The sequence below is a fragment of the Belonocnema kinseyi genome, chromosome 6 (genome assembly GCF_010883055.1).
Source record: "Belonocnema kinseyi isolate 2016_QV_RU_SX_M_011 chromosome 6, B_treatae_v1, whole genome shotgun sequence".
Lineage (NCBI taxonomy): Eukaryota > Metazoa > Arthropoda > Insecta > Hymenoptera > Cynipidae > Belonocnema > Belonocnema kinseyi.
The window spans coordinates 4950896-4969358 of record NC_046662.1 but is presented as its reverse complement, the minus strand read 5'-3'; the positions used below and the strand labels follow the sequence as shown (position 1 = coordinate 4969358).

General features: G+C 23.7%; 1 protein-coding gene across 1 annotated transcript in view; it reads right to left on the bottom strand.

Moving 5' to 3' along the window:
* The window catches only part of LOC117174545 (CAD protein), a 179722-nt gene extending 165794 nt beyond the window's left edge, over nt 1–13928 (bottom strand). The window contains exons 1-3 of the mRNA XM_033363749.1: nt 13737–13928; nt 9498–9636; nt 1135–1424 (exon numbers count right to left, since the gene is read on the bottom strand). Of these exons, the coding sequence (XP_033219640.1) occupies nt 1135–1424; nt 9498–9636; nt 13737–13830 (523 nt within the window). The 5' untranslated portion in view covers nt 13831–13928. The remainder of the gene's footprint in view (nt 1–1134; nt 1425–9497; nt 9637–13736) is intronic.
* Nucleotides 13929–18463: the final 4535 nt, after the last annotated feature.

Below are 18463 nucleotides of genomic sequence, written 5' to 3'. Positions count from 1 at the left end.
GTTAAACCCTTTAAATGAAAATGTTTGATTACCGCTCTGAACTCGTTTTTTCCCATTTTTCTTAACGAACAATTTTTTTTTTCAATTGGTTATAAAAACACGGTAACTCAGAAGATGTGGACTGTGACTGCACCATATATCTAGTCGGGAGTGGTACTGACTGAAAACAGATGATTTGAAGCGATTCGCGCGCCATCTGTTGGTCATTCTAAGGACTTATTGAACTACCCTTGTATTTGCGAGATACTCTGAAAAGTGGCGTCATCTGGTGTCGGAGAACCGTACTACATATAGTTAATCTCTGAAGAACAAGGAACGATGAATAATGATGAATCTGCCTCTAGAATAGATTCTACCACAAAGAGGATTTTTCAACAAAATACATGAATTTTGAGCGATATTGGCAGTATCAAATAAAAGAAAAGGCAAATTTTCAACCAAATAGTTGAATTTTAAACTAAAAATGATCAAGTTTGAACCAAAAATGAAAAGGAAGACTCATTTTTACCACAGAAGCCGAATTTTAATGAAAATAAATCAATTTTAAATTATAAAACTAAATTGTTAAACAAAAATTGAATAGTTAAATTCTCAGTTAAAAAAATCATTTCTAACTAAACCGACGAATTTTCAACTGAAAAGAATACTTTTTTAGGCAAATATTGCATAGTTATATTTTCAGTGAAAAAATTAATTTTCAAACAATGAAAAGGCGAATTTTCAAACAAATAGTTCAATTACCATCCTATGAGATGAATCGTTAAATTAAATTATGAATCTTTAACAACGAAACATTAATTTGTAACAAAAAAGTAACTCTAAACCAAATAATTGAATCTTCATTCAAAAAAGATGAATTCGAAACACAAAATGCATAAAAAGTATATATTATTTCTACCAAAAAAGATTTAAAGTTGTAACAAAAAATAATGGAATTCAACCAAAAAGAACAAATTTTCTGAAAAATACATGAATTTTAAACTAAAATGAGAATGGTTGAACTTTCAGTTTAAAAAACTGATTTCAAACAAAAGAACATGTTATTCGATTTGATATAAAAAATAATAATAAGTGCGCTCTCAAAAAAATTCCGTGATTAATTTATCTTTTTTAAAATTGTCTGGTTAATTGTACTTACGTGTGAAACATCAGCCACCAAATTTCTTTCATTTGGATCGACAATTGGAGGATCCAGAGGTAATTCGCACACAGGCTTCTCATCAGCATAAACGATTCGTCCAAGAATGGTACCGCTTTCGCGGATAATTTTTGTCAAAGAACGAGTGTCAATCCCGGAAATTCCGGGAATTTCTTGTTTCATCATCCATTGGGACAAAGTTTGTGTTTGTCGCCAGTGACTAGGTGTTTCGCACAGTTCATCGATGACCAGTGCAGTTGCCCAAATCCGATCAGATTCGAACCATCTACAGTAGAATACGAAAAGTTCAATTTTTAACTATTCGGAGAAAAAATTTTCAGGGTGGCCACTTTTATCGACGAAATAAATTCCCGGTCATTTCCCGGTTCGCAAACATTTTTCACGGTCAATGAAATTTAAAAAAATGGAACACTAAAGCTACAAAATTTTCCACTTGAGGTAATAAAAAGTCAAAAATCAATGAACTTTAAAATTTTCAAAATTACCTAATTTTAAGGAATTTTAAGCCAGAAACATTAAATATTGAAAAATTGAACAAATTTTAACTGAACAGTTTTTAAATTAGAAATTCAGTTATTTTCTTTTGAAATAGTTTAATCGTCCTCGCAATCATTCAAAATTTTATTTCAAAAGATCTTAAGATTCCTAGGAAAATTAAAAATAACTTTTCATTTTGAAAAATTATTTTAAGAGAATATTGAAAAAGTTTTTCAAAAATTTAAACAAAATTTTCAAAAAAGATTCTAAAAGATTTTAGGAAAACTTTCTAAAATTTGCATGATAATTCTTAATCTTTTTAAAACTCCTAAATATCTCTTAAAATTACTCAAATTTTTTCTACAAATGTTCATTTGTAAATTATACATCAAAATTAAAAAATTTCACTTACAAATTAAGCATTTTTCAAATACAACAATTAAAATTGTAACGTTCAAAGATTAAAAGGCTCTTCGAAATTTTAACGATTCTAGGCTTACTATGATAAAAAATTCAGTTAAAGATTCTTTACTTTTAAATATTTGGTTTTAATTTACTTGTTTTAACTTTGAAAGAGCATACTGGGTGAAAATCACCCAGCGACTTATTGACGCTTTCACAAAACGTAACAAATTCAAGAAAATGGAAAATACGGCGCCAGATTAACAAATGACATGAAAACCTATTTTTCTATATCATTTTCACATAATTTTGATTTTTATCATTTTTATACGCAGTTTATAATCAATAAAATCATTTAATCACGCAAAGTACGGTGTTTCATTTTTCATTGAATTGAAGCTTTTATTTTTTAGAATAAATACCTTCTTTCAAACGAACACTATAAGATTAATTTTATTTTTGAAGCGCCGGATCTCGAAAGTATTCAAGTAAAATTTTAAGTAAAAAGATCAAAAACTTACAAAGTTATGAATTTTAGAGTGAAGGAAGTCATTTTTTAATTTTTTCCCCAAAAAGATTTTTTTAACTACTTTAAATTTCAAAAACTGTTATGAAACCTTTTTCTCCTTAAACTAGATAGATGAAACATCATTAATTAATTTTCTTGTAAAAAACTATCCAATACCGTCTACATAGCACACGTTTGAAATACCCTTGGGTATATGACACCCAGTGTGCTCTTTTTGTAATTTTACGGAAGTGTAGCCCTTAAGGGTTAAATAAATGTTCAAGTATTGCTAAATATTCAATAATTAATCTTTTTTTTAATTCAAAATTTAAAATTGAATTTTTCAGACTGAAACAATATTTTAAATGTAATAAAATCCTTTAATTAAGGATATATTATTATGAAGTTATTTTTAAGTTGAAAATAGTTTATAAACTTATTAAAAATCGTTTTGTCAAATTATTTTTGTTCAATTTTTATTACTTAAAGTACTGATAAATTTAAAAAAATGATTTATTTATTAAATAAAAATGTTTTTTATCCAAAATTTTCCAAAATCAAAAATTCTATCAATCAGATAGGATCGGACAGAACAGGATTGTGTCAGATAAAGTCAAATAGAATTAGATAGAATCGAATAGAATCAGAGAGGATCGGCAAGATTCAGATTGGGTCCGATAAAATCGAATAGACTCAAATAGGATTCGAAAGAATCGGAGAGAGCCAGATAGGATCGGATTTGATAGAATCGGACAAGATTTTAGATTGCGAAACCCTTTTTCTAGGCGCATTACGCCAGATTTTAATAATTTTTGTTTTTTTATATGGTGAATTCAAAATGAAAAAAAAAATGAAGAAATATATAACCGAAAATTGTGCTGACGCTGATAAAAGTGCTCTCCAGTCTCTGAAACTTTAGACTGTTGCAATCGTTGCACATTTCACAGGATGAATCACAAGAATAAACGTGACTCTACATTTTTTTAGTTTATAAAAATGTCGCTTCATAACTTTTCCTTATCTGTTTTGTCTTGCTTGAGCGAATTATTCAAGAAGAATAACAGTTTTAAAATACGTAACCCTTTATAAAAAAATAATATAGGAATTATTATAATTTTTTCAGGATTAAAAATAATTAAGAAGGGATTTCAACGAATTTCGTAGAATTTCTAAAGATTTTAAGCAAATTGACGGTTCTTCCAGAGAGAACTTTATAGAACAAGTTTAGTAAAATTTATATACAGAAGACTTCAAATGATTTCTACTTATTTTATCAGATTTTGACTACTACCAAGATTAAATTTTTTTTAATTTCTAGAAAACTTTAGACCATAAATTAAAATTTATTTCAAAGGACTTCTATAGATTTGAAAAATGTCAAAGGGATGTGAACGAATTTTGTAGGATTTTCAACGATTTCAAGCAATTTCAACGATTTGTTTAGAAAATATTAATTTAAAAGTTCAGCAACATTTATATTCACGGGATTTTAGATTATTTTTACTTTTTGTAATGGACTTTTACTATTTCTAAAGATTTCAAGGGATTCTAACAAAGTTTAAATAGATTTTTAAGAAAATATTTTAAGTTTTTTAAAGAGATCCCAAAGAATTTCAAGAAATGAAAAAGTTGCAAGATATGTGAACGAATTTTGTAAGATTTTTAAATATAGACAACTTTAGAGAATAAATTTAAAAAATTCTTTTCAAGGGGTTTTAAACAATTTCTGCATTATTTCGAACTATTGCAAAGATTTATAAAAGTTTTCAAAAGATTTTAATAGAATTAAGAATATTTCCGAGGATATAAAGGAAATCCAATGAAATCCTTGATTTTTTCTTCGCCGTTATTATTAAAAAGCCAGGATTTTAATCTTGTAAAATTTTTAACACACTATCTTTTATAACCGCAATGAAACATTTTTTAATTTAAAAAAAATTTCAAATTTGTTTTGATTCAATTCAAGACGACGATTTTTCAATTAAACATCTGAATTTTTTAAATACGAAGATTAAAAAATGAACAAAAAAGTTGCAATTTTAACTAAATAATATAAATTTTTGGAATACGCTTGAATATTCAATAAAAAAGATTAATCTTCAGTCCATAAAGACGAATTCTCCACCTAGAAGACTAATTTTCTACCAGAAAAAAATTTTATTTTTAACAAAATAACTGAAATTTCAAACTAATAGTGAATTTTAAACTAAAAAGACGAATCTGCAACGAAAAAATACCTATTTTCCACCAAAAACACGAATTTTCACGAAACAGTTGAATTTTCATCCAAAAATTATTAATTTTCTATAAAAAAGACGAATTTTCAACAAGATACTTCAATTTTCAACCAAAGAGATGAATTTCCAACTAAATTAATTAATCTTGAACCGAAAAATTAAGTTTTAACAAAGTAGTTCTCAACCCAATAGTGAAATGTATAAAAAAAACGCGAATTGTCTGTAAAAAAAACTGAAATTTTCAACCTGAAAATATAAATATTTAACAAAAAAGTTAATTTTCAATAAAAGAGTTTCATTTTCAAAAAAAAAGAGAAAATTTCAACCAAAAATATTAGTTTCTACTAAACAATACCAATTTTTAATTAAAAAACATGAATTCTGAACGAAAAATGGAAAAGATACATTTTCAGTCAAAAAAAAAAAAAATAATAATAATAATTTTGAACGAGAAAAATATATTTTTGAACAAAGGAGTTAAAATTTAAACCAATAAGTTGAATTTTTAACTGAAATAATGAATATTAAACTAAAGTAGTTAAATTTTAATTTTAAAAATGAATAAAAATGAATAAAGAAAGAAAAAACTAATTTTCAACTACAAACCTAAATTTTCAAATAAAATAATTCATCTTAAATAAAAAAATTAACAAGCAAAAAAGGCGAATTGTCTGTAAAAAACTGTAATTTTTAACTTGAAGATATAAATATTTAATAAAAAAGTTAATTTTCAATAAAAGAGTTTCACTTTCAATAAAAAAGAGGAAATTACAACCAAAAATATTTTAGTTTCTACCAAAAAATACCAATTTTTAACTGAAAAACATTAATTTTTAACCAAAAATGGAAAAGATACATTTTCAGTCAAACAAAAACAAAATATTTGGAACAAAGGTGTAAAATTTGAATTAAAAAAATTGAATTTCCAACTAAAATAATGAATATTGAACTAAAGTAGTGAAATTTTAAGTTTAAAATTGAATAAAAACGAATAAATAAAAAAAAAACTAATTTTCAGCTACAGAACTAAATTTTCAAATAAAATAATTTATCTTAAACTAACAATTTTGAATAAAATAGTTTCATTTTCAATAAAAAGGGGAAATTTTAAACAAAAATATTAGTTTCTACCAAAAAATATGAATTTTTATCTAAAAAACATGAATTTTTAACCAAAAATGGAAAAGATACATTATCAGTTTAAAAAAAAAATTTGAACCAAGAAAATATAGTTTTGAACAAAGGAGTTAAAATTTGAATAAAAAAATTTAATTTTCAACTGAAATAATGAATATTCAACTAGAGTAGTTAAATTTTAAGTTTAAAAATGAATAAAAACGAATAAAAAAATTTTGTTGTTAAAAGAATTTTCAACTACAGATCTAAATTTTCAAATAAAATAATTCATCTTGAACCAAAAAGGCAGATATTCAAAAAATAAAGATTTTTCAGCCAAAAAAGAAAAAAATTATCCGTCAGTTTCTATTCGTATGCCAAAAGACAAGATTTCTATAAAACAGTTGAATTTTCAGCCCGAAAATATAAATAAACTTTCAACCAGAATAATGAATTTTGGATTCAAATAGTTAATATTTTTAGGTAAAAAAAATCCTAAATCAAGTGATTGAATTCTCAACCGAGAAAAAAGATTTTATTTTTTAAAAAAAAGTTAAATTCAACTCAACAAAACGAATTTTCAAACCGAATTTTTAAATACTCAACCAAAATTGACTCACTTTGTAGCAAACAGTTACATTTTAAAAAAAGAAAAGAAATTTCCAAAAAAAAAAGATTTGTATTTTTAAACCAAACAGAATAATTTTCGACCGATAAACGTTGACTTTTTACTAAAATTGCTACAAGAATAAAAAAATAGAAATAAAAGGCATAAAAAAATATAAATCCACATTCCAAAATTTTAATAAATCTAGAAGTTATTTCAAAATTGTTTTTAATTTAAAATTATTTTGGAAATTTCTTCAGAACTTCTAAACATCTGTCAAAATTAATTAATTTTTTTTTCACAATTTTCAGAAAATCCTGTAAATTTTATAACATTTCTTCACAAATTGGATGTATAAATAACAATTGAACATTTATTATTTTTTTCGGCGAAATTCGAGTAATTTCAAGAGATATGTAAAAGTTTTGAAAAGATTCAAACTTATGTAAAACTTGAAATGATAGCCTAATATAAAACAAAATGTAGATTTTCGCAGATTTAAAAAAACAAAAATTAGATTCATTTCAACAATTGTGAAAGGCCTCAAAAAAATAATCAGATTTTCTTAATATTCATAGGAAAATGAAAAATAACTTTTCATTTTGAAAAATTATTTTAAGAGAATATTTAAAAAGTTTTTCAAAAATTTAAACAAACTTTTCAAAAAAAATTCTAGAAGATTTGAAGAAAAGTTTCTCAAATTTGCATGCTCAATATTAATCCTTTTAAAACTCCTAAATGTCTCTTAAAATTACTTAAATTTTTTCTACAAATGTTCATTTGTAAATTATACATCAAAAATTTTAAATTTCACTTACAAATTAAGCATTTTTCAAATACAACAATTAAAATTGTAACGTTCAAAGTTTAAAGGCTCTTCGAAATTTTGACAATGTCAAACAATTCAGTTAAGATTCTTTACTTTTAAATATTTAATTTCAATTTACTTGCCTTAAATAAAAATTCAAATATTGCTAAATATTCAATAATTAATATTTTTTTATAAAAAATTTAAAATTGAACGGGTTAAAAACTGAATATTTTAGACTGAAACAATGTTTTAAATGTAATAAAACCCTCTAATTTAGAATATATTATTATGAAGTTATTTTTCAGTTGAAAATAGTTGATAAACTTTCAGTCACGCGTTCACATTTTATTAATGACTAAGACTTTCAAATTGAAACCGTTTAAGTTTTAACGCTAAAATCCGAAAATTCTTAAATTTTGAACTGATTTAAAATCTTTTTGTCAAATCGTTTTTGTTCACTTTTTATTACTTAAAGTACAGATAAAATTTAAAAAAGGTTTATTTATTGAATAAAAATGTTTTTTATCCAAAATTTTCAACAACCAAGGCTTTTATTTTTTATTTCTTCAAGTCTTTAAGCAAGCATTTAAAAATTCTTTGAATTAAAAATGTAAGCTTAAAAATAAAAATTTCAAATGGAAAATTTTGAACTTGTAAAAATGTTGAATTACGCATTAGAAGCTAAATTATATCAGGATTGAAAAAGATAACAATTCCGCTAATTATTTAAAAACTGTTGAAAGCGAAGATAGACAGATTTTTCTTCTACAAATTTGTAAAATTCCTGGTAAAAAAATCACTGTTATTTCCCGGTTTTTCCGGTCTCAAAAAATGCCCGGTTTTCCGTTCCAGCGGCCAGCCTGAACGTTTTAAACATATGGATCTCTTAAAAAACCGAAAATTGCATATTTTTAAAAAGGATCTAACTTTTGGAACTTTTGTCTAATTCAGGAATTTCATGATAATAGTTTCGGAAAACATATATTTCATATCTAGTAGAAATTTGAATTGTTATTTCGAAATTTTTCAAAATGTTGAAAAACATATCACTTTTTGAAGTTTTATCGAATTCAGACATGTCATTAGGATAATTTGCAAGCCTTTTCGACGCATAATAGAAAATTTGACAAAAAGTTCTGATACTAAAAAAAATTTTATTCAAATTTTGAAAGAGCTCAAGCTTTTTGAATTTTTGTCTAATCGGAAAATTTAACTGACATAGTTTCTAAATATATTTGATATCTAGTGATGAATTTAAATGAAATTTCCTAACCTTTTAGAAAAATATTTTTTTATATTTTTCTGAACATTTTCAAAATTTTCAAAAGTATATAACTTTTCTAATTTTCATCTATAAGACACTTTGACAAAAAAATTTTTTTTTAATGTCTAAATATATTTCATATATAGTGATATATTTAAATGAAATTTCCTACTCTTTTAGAAAAATATTTTTTTTCTATTTTTCTGAACATTTTCGAAGTTTTCAAAAGTATATAACTTTTCTAATTTTCATCTATAAGACACGTTGACAAAATTTTTTTTTTTGTTGAAATTTTGAAAATGCTTTACATTTTTTAATTTTTGTTCGTAATGTCTGATTAACGAAACGTAAAGATCCGTTAAAAACCCGAGATCGAAAAATTGGACGAATACATTACACTATCATGAATGAGAATGTAAACAACAGAAATAGAAATAAAAAGCAAATACAGTACTATTTTTCACAAACGAAATAATACAATTTCATATTAAAATTTAAAACTTCAAATTGATAATTCTCGAGTATTTTTTAATATATCTGTGATTGAAATTCCCCGAATTTTTTACGATTTGTTCCATAATTGTTTACTTTTTCCTAATTTCCAGATTTTTTCTTTATACTTTCTCTACTTTTTAAATTAATTCATTCAATATTTTTGCAGTATTTATTTGAATGCTGATCATCCTATAACCGTTTTCTATACAATGATTTTCTATAATGAATTTTCTATGGTCGCAAAAAAATTACCGAAAATTCATTATATCCTGTTTACACAGGACCTGAGAATCAGCTCAAAGAAACTTCATTACATCAAAGTAAATGCCTTAAAAAAATTTTCTAGATCTAATAGAAGAAAGATAAGGTTTGAAAATATCTAAATGAATAAAAGAAAAAAAAGAAACCGTAGATAAATTACAGTGGCAAGTCATGTTCATCTTTTTCGTCTCCGGGCACACCATAATTTCCAATGAGTGGATATGTAAGTACCAAAATTTGGGCATGGTAAGATGGATCTGTCAGAGACTCAGGATAACCCACCATCCCAGTCTGGAAAACTAAATCAAGCCAAATTTTACATTATTTCAAATTTCATTTAAATAATTATAAACTTTATAAATATAAACACTAAAATCAGAATTGCAAATAAATATAACGAACAGATACTTATAAATTTGTATAATCGTTAATCAAATTTATAATAATAATTTATTTACTTGATAAACTTTTGAAACAAATAAATAATTAAATTAACAATATATAGATGTTATAATAAAATTAGGGATTCTGAATATGGGTTTGAGGCTGTTGGAACTGTGTCTGAAAAAAAAAAACACTCAAATTTTCTCAGCAGGATTCGATAAATCGGGATTATGGTTTTAAAAAGACTTGCAATATTTATTGATTTAAATTACGGTGATATTATTTCATTCGCCGCGTCATCACAAATTTTGCCATTTCTTGGGACGCCGTTTCAACAGCCTCAAGTCCATAAAAAAAACGTTGAAAAATGTTTATTATGAGATTTAAAAAAAATCTCAAATCATCTTGCGTTATACAGGGTGGCCATTTTAATAAAAAAAAATTCCGGTCATTTCCCGGTACGCAAATATTTTTTACGATCAATGAAATTTCAAAATTCGAACCCTAAAGCTGACATTTTTTTGCTTTTAAATACTACAAACTAAGCTGCAAATTAAAGCACTCAAAGTGGAACTCTTGAATTTTAAACCTATAATATGGTAGTTTAAAAGTTTTTTAATTCAAGAATTTTGTATTCAAATGCAGTTAAACTAAAAAATGAACAAATTTAAACATTTATATATTTTAGAGTTCAAATATTTAGATTCAGTTGCAAAAATATGAATCCATATTATCATTTTCAATGCGCTAAATTGAATAATTAATAAATGATTCAAAAAATTTTCAAAATTATATCACTTAAAGCAATTTTAAGCTAGAAACTTTACAAAATAAACAACATTTTTTTTATGAACAGAACATTTATTGAATTAGAACTTAATTTACTTTAATGTTAAATAATTTCAAAATTCGTAAAATGCTTCAAAATTTTATTTCAAACTTTTGAAACACCTTCATCTTGTTTTACATTTTTAAAATTTGTGATAATTTTTGGAATAATTTCAGAACTTCTAAGCATCTTTTAAAATGATTAAATTTTTTCCTAAAATTTTTTTAAAATTCTGCCAAATTAAACAATTTTCATTCAAATCTCCCACATTTATTTGTTATCAATCTTTTCAAATATTCACTTAAAATTAATTTTTAACACAACAAATTTTTTCAATTTTCCTAGAAAATGTCTTCTGATTTTTAAAATTTGTAAATATTTTTGGAATTTTTTCAGAAATTCTAAGCATCTTTTAAAATGATTCAATTTTTTCCTAAAATTTTCCTTAACAATTTTTAAAAAATTCTACCAAATTAAACAATTTTCATTCAAATCTCCAACATTTATTTTTGATAATTTTGTACATTTTTTCAAATATTCCCTTAAAAATAATTTTTAAAACAAAAAATTATTTTCAATTTTCCTAGGAAATATATTTTATTTTTCTGATTTTTTAAATTTGTAATTATTTTTTGAATTTTTTTAGAACTTCTTAGTATGATTTATTTCCTTCAAATCTCCAACATTTATTTTTGATAATTTTGTATATCTTTGCAAATATTCATTTGAAATTAATTTTTAAAACAAAAAATTAGTTTCAATTTCCCTAGAAAATATATTTTATTCTTCTATATTATTCTTATATATTATAATTATATTTTATTATTCTAAAAAGCTTCTAAATTTTTGTTTCTTTAAAACCTCTAAATTTGCATCGAAATCAATTATACATAAAAAGTTGACAATTACTATTTAATTAATTTAATCAATTTAATTAAAATTTAAGAATTAAAAAAGGCTTGAAAAGAAAAAAAAAATTTTCTTAAGATTGCTAAGAAAATTGAAAATGATTTTTCATGATAAAAAATTACTTCAGAATTTCGAAAATCCCTTTGGCTTAAAATAAATTTTTTGGTGAAAATCAGTTCTTTTTCGTTGAAAATTTATTAACTGAAAATTTGACTTGTCCTTTTTTGTTTCAAAATTTGCCTCTTTCAGTTGAAAAACGACCTATTTGTCTAGAAAATAATTTATAGGGTGAAAAAAAACTAATTTTTTGTTTAATTCGTTTTGCTTTTTTTTAAATTGATCTTTTTAGTTGAAAATGCAACTGTGTGTTTGAAAATTGACTTTTCTTAGAATATTATTCTTCTTATTTGGAAATTCACTTATATTTGTTAAAAATGAATTTCGCTGGTTTAAAATTTAACTAATTTGTTAAAAATATATTTTTTTGTTGCTTTAAAATTAATTTTTTAGTTTAAAACTCGACTTTTTGGTTGAAAGTTATTCTTTTATGAAAATTCATTTTGTTGTTAAAAATCGATTATTTTGGATGGAAAATTGAAGGATTTTGTTCGGACCGTATTTTTTAGTTCAAAATTATTTTTTTTTTAACTAAAAACTTAACTATTTCATTTTCGGTTACAATTTTTTTTTCAATTTCTTTCGAAGAAAATTTAAATATTTAATTGAAAATTTTGTTTCAGAAAATTAATTTTTTAACTTTAAAATGTGAGTATTTTATTTAAGATGTCTTTTTTTTGTTTATATTCGAATGTTTTTCTACTTAATATTTAATATTTTTTGGTTGGAATATCAAATATTTAATTTTTTTGATGAAAATTAATCTTTTTTGGTTCAATGTTACATTACTTTATTGAAAAGTAATATTTTTGGTTAACGATTCGTGACTGGTTGAAAATTCATCTCCATGTCTGAAAATACAACTATTCTTTGGAAAATTTCGTTTTTTTCGGTTGGAAATTAATATTTTTCTTACAGAAAATTTAACTATTCGAATTTTGCTTGAAAATTCTGTCTTTTTTAGTTAAAAATTCACTTTTTCTTTACGAATTGAACAATAATGTTGAAAATTCCATTTTTTATCTCAAAATTTCACTAGTCCATTTTTGGCTGAGAATTTTTTTAATAGAAAACTTGATAATTTTGTTGCAAATTAATCTTCTTGTTTGAAAACTTCTGATTTTTTTAAATTGAATTATTTTATTTTTGTTTCAAAATTTATCTTTACTAGTTGAAAATTCTACTATCTATTTTGTTTGAAAATTCAGAACTACGCAAGAAAAAGTGACCAGTAATTGAAATATTGAATTTTTCTTTTCAAACTGAATGACTTACTCCTTTACTTTATTTAAAAAATTAAACAGAAACATTTATTATAAATTTGTACAAGAAAATCTATCTTAGGTTTATAACATTTTCGCATGACTATTATTGTTCACTCTTTAATACTTAAAGTACAGATTCATTTTAAAAATAATGTATTTATTTATATTTTCAGCTGGTAAAATAAAAATGTTTTTATTTAAAATTTTCAACTTCATTAAAAATGTACGCTTAAATCTAAAAATTTTCAATGTAATAATTTTTAAGTAAAAAAATGTTCAAATTACACATTGTAAACTGAATATCATACAATTGAAAAAAAATTAAACTAATTATTTTTAAAAACTGTTGAAATCGAACTTTGACACATTTTTAGTGCAAAATTCCTGGGAAAAAATAAATTCAATGTAATTTCTCGGTCTAGCGGCCACCCTGATTATAGTTATAAAAAAATTGGAATGTTGTCATTTGTTTGCTAAAATTTATAACCTCAAAATAGGCTATGTGTGTGCAAATAAACTCAGATTAAAGCCATAAAATCAGGATTCTGTTCGGCTTTAATCATTAAATGTAATTCCGATCTATCAAAACACTCATAAATCCTGCAAGTTTCCCAAACAATTGCTTTTGAATCTTTTCTCGCTTAGTACAAAATATCTTTGGTACAAGGTTGATTTAAAAGCTCATATCTTCTGCAAAGGGTCGTAAAAATGTATAAATTTTGCAAAAAGACTCCATTTTAGTACAAGTTTAATCTATTGGAAGGGTAATAAAAAATCTTGAATTTTACGCCGAGCATGTTTCTCGATAAGTATTTATTTGGATCCACTCCAAGCGCCGGTTACCACGTGTTGTCGCTAAACATATTACAGATAAATAAACAATAAAATCGCTTACCAACTTCTCCATCGACTGGTTTTTTGGCGCCGAAACTCCTTCCAGAAAAAACTTTGCCATTTTGCAAAATTAGGTGACAATTCTCACCTTCCATAATTATTTTCTTTTATCCGAGTAATCTGATTATTAGAGACGAGTCTGTTTATCGCAAAATGCCGGCTATGCTCAAGGTTACGAGGTTACTTACTGCACAACACACAACACTTACTGGAGTGGGCATTGGGCAATTCGCAATTGCGTTCGTCACTTTTGGAGCAGAACAGTACTGTAGCTAGAAATTCTCTTATAGGCACCTACGGAATTTTAAATTAACTCACATTTTTCCTCAATTTTGACACAATCCTATAATATTTTATCCTATAATCATATATTTCTTTTTGAATTTTCTCGAGGAAACTAGGAATGTTATATTTATGTAACTTTATAAAGAGCAAAAAATAAAAGGAAAATTAAAATCTAAATTGTCGTTCCAAATTTTTTTGCTTTCAATTTATAATTTTCTTACATTTTTTATATCAGGGACTTCGGTTGCAAATTTAACAATTTTGTTGAAAATTAGTTTTTTTTTGTTTGAAAATTCATCGTTTTTATTAATATATTATTATAACTAAAACGTGAAAAAATATTGTTAATTACTCAATCGCGTAAAATTTATAATTAATATAGCTCCAATATTAAATAGTAAGTAAATTGTTATTACATTAAATTAAAATAAAAATTTATATTATGATAACTTTATGTTTAAATAACATTCTAATTATTATTTATATCATATAATATTATTAAACTTAATGATTTCTCAATATGTTTGTTAATTTAATAATCTTTAATATTATTTACAAAAATGAGATTTTAAGATAAACTTTAAACAATGATTCCTGTGACATTGAATAAACCAATTAAAAATTTATTAAAATTATATTAAATTTAAATTTGTAAATAATTTTACAATATGAATATAATATTATTATAAAAAATTATTAGCATGCATAACATTATATTATTAAGCTTTATAATTTGCAAATGTAAAAATCATTTTAATATTATTGTAAATATAACGTGAAAAATTTTTTTTTCAATTGCTCAATTATGTAAAATTTTTAAGTAAACCAATTAAAGATTATTAAAATTAGATTTAATTTTTAATTTTGTAAACCATTTTAAAATATGAATATAACATTATTATAAAAAGTTATTAGCATGTATAATATGATTAGATTGCATTAAAATAAAATTTGGATATTATTTAATTTTAATTGATTTTTCTATTATATCATTAATGTAATACAAAAATTTAAATAAAAAACTTCGTCAATTCCAATTTAGTTTATGATAACTTTATTTTTTAATAACATTTTTAATTATAATTTATATCCTAAAACTATTAAATTTAATCATTTCACAATATATCTAGTAATTTAATAATTTTTTATATTATTTCACATAATTAAATTTCAATATAAAATTTAAATAGTTATTCATTTAAGATTGAAGAAGCTAATTAAAAATTGATTAAAATTATATTTAATTTTTAATTTGTAAATAATTTAAAAATATGAATATAATATTAATATAAAAATTTATTAGCATGTATAACATAATATTATTCAAATTTATAATATGCAAATATAAAAATCATTAAAATATTATTATAACTAAAACGTGAAAAAAAATTTTTAATGACGCACTTATGTAAAATTAAAAATTAAAATAGCTCAGATATTATGATAAGACAGAATATTAAAAAAATTTAAATTAAAAATAAAATATATTCTAAGTATATTAATATATTAAGAATGGGGAATTAACTTAGACTGAGAATATAATGAGAATCCTATATATAAAAACTATTAAGTGATTCCACATTTTCGTGAAAAGTATCTTCAATAATTTAATGTAACAATTTAAGAATTATGAGAAAAAAATGTAAATATTATGCATAATAATAATTCATTGCAAAATAACAGATTTTATTGAAAGTGAAAATGAACAGACACAATTCGAAAGAATTACCGACTATCGATGAAAGTAGAAATAAAGTTTTTTAGTTCGATTAATTTTAAAGGTTTAAAAAAGATGTCACCATAAACCACGTGAATGATGAAAAAGTTCACCATGTAAGAAATTCTTCTCGATGTGCAACTAATGCAGGTTACGAGTTTATATATATATATAGGAAAATTACAAATCCTTCGTTTGAAATTAAAAAATTTTTTGGATATAGATTCAAATAATTTTTCAAAATATTTTTATTTAAGATCGAAAAGTAATCTATTTGATCATAAATAGTTTCATGCAAAATAATATTAAAAAAGATTCTCGATTAAAAACAGATTTCCAAACTACCTAACTTTTCGGCTCAGTAAAGACAAAAAAACCAAATAAAAAAGAGGGAGAAAACTTAATTTCTCAAAAGAAATCGTTTTATTTCAATTGTTGTGAAAATAATAAATTTTAATATGAGCAATTTTAGAAATGCATTAATTTTGTTAGATTATTTATTTTTCACTTTTGAAAATGTAATAATTTAAATAGATTAGTTTAGAATGAAACGCAAAACTTGAAAATAGCTATTATATTTTTCGTTAAGACTTCACATATTCTGTTTGAAACTTCTATTTGGTTAAAATTTTTTATTCAAGATTTATCATTTCAGTTAAAAATTTGTATTTTTTAGTAGAAAATTGATCTTCTTGATAGTAAATACATGCATTCAGTTGAAAATTCAATAATTTTGTTCAAAATTAACTTTTTTGTAGAAAGTTCATATTTTTAGGCTAAAAAGTTAAATTATTTTTTGCAAAAAATTTTTATTTTTGAGAAAATGTTTCATGTTTTTTGAGTTTAAATAAAACTGGTGAAAAATTAATCTTTTTTGTTTTTCCCTGGCGGACCGAAGGAACCAAATGGAGCCTCCACAAAGTACCCGTAAAGACCCCATTGGATCCCAATTCGGTTCCTTTTTAAAAAACTCGAAAATAGCAAAATCAAATTTTAAATTGTTGAAATTCGGATTCTACGTTGAAATTCCCTGTATAGGGTCACGAAATAATCGCAATAGTTTTTTTACAATGGTAAAAAGTTAAAAAAAATTAGACGTATAACGCCTGTTGGCTGCTACTTACAGGCGATGCGTTTGAAGTGTAGCAGTCAACAGGCGTTATACGTCTTATATATTTTAAAACTTTTTACCGTTGCAAAAAAAACTATTGCGATCATTCCGTAACCTCCTACAGGGAATTTCAACGTAGAATCCGAATTTCAACAATTCAAAAGTTGATTTTGCTGTTTTTTCGAGTTTTTAAAAAAGGAACCGAATGGGGACCAAATGGGGTCTTTACGGGTACTTTGTAGAGGCTCCATTCGGTTCCTTCGGTCCGCCAGGGTAGGATTGAACTATTTTGTTTCAAATTTGTCCTTTGAGCAAACTCAACTTTTTTTTATTTAAAATTCAATTTCGTGATTAGAAAATAACTGCTTTCTTACAAGACATTTTTTTCTCTAAAAAATTACTCTCTTTTGGAAAATATGTATATATTATTTTGTTAAAAATACACTGTTGAAAATTTATCATTTGGATGAATTGAACTTTATTTTATTAAAATAAAAATATTTTTGGATTTTCAGAAAGGACGAGTAGATTTTATTTTAATCGTAAAAAAATCAGAATAAAAATAAAATAATTAATTTTTTCACAATACGACACAAGGTACGAAAAAAAAAATTAACAGACCAAAAATTTTCATCCAAAAAGGATCTGCCAAATTCTTATAAAATGATGAATTTTTAGATAGGAAAAAAATTAAAAGACAAAAGTTGTTGGACCAAAAAAGACCTACAAATTTGGTTTGTAGAAAATTCATAGTTTCGGGTTAAAAGGTTAAAAATTTTTTTGCAGAAAAATCGTATCTTTTGGAAAATGGTGAATGTTTTTTAGTTCAAATAAAAATTATTAAAAATTAATATTTTTGTTTGAGGATTCAACTATTTGGTTTAAAATTTGTCCTTTGGACGAACTCAACTTTTTTTTATTAAGAATAAGCATATTTTTGGATTTAAACATTGACTATTACAGTTTTCGTTAAAAATGAATCTTTTTTTACTTAAAATTCAACTGCTCGATTACAAATTAACTACTTTCTTACAAGATCCTTTCTGTTCTTTACAAAATTAGTCTCTTTTGGAAAATATTTCTTTTTTTATTTTCTTAAAAATACAACTGTTGAAATTTCGTCATTTGGATGTATTCAACTGTTTTTTTTATTAAAAATAAAAATATCTTTGGATTTTCAGAAAGGACGAGTAGATTTTTTTTAATCGTAAAAAAATGAGACTAAAAATAAAATAATTAATTTTTTTGTAAAACGACACGAAGCATGAAAAAAAAATTAATAGGCAAAAGATTTTCATCTAAAAAAGGCCTACAAATTTGTTATGAACCCCTGTTATAAAAATGGATTGAAAATAAAAAATTTAACGTTTTGGTAAAACGACACAAGCTACACTAACATTTTATTTAAGAAAATGTTTTACTTAGATTATGTATCTACAGAGCTCTCTAGAAAAATGTTACACTAGGATGCATATTTTTTGTTTGAATCATAAAAAGAACATTGAAATTAATAAACTAAATTCATGGAAATCACGACTCAAGTTGCAATAAAATTTTTAATAAAATTGTTTTCTTATAAGATATACCCACTTTTTTATGATAAAAACCAGACAAC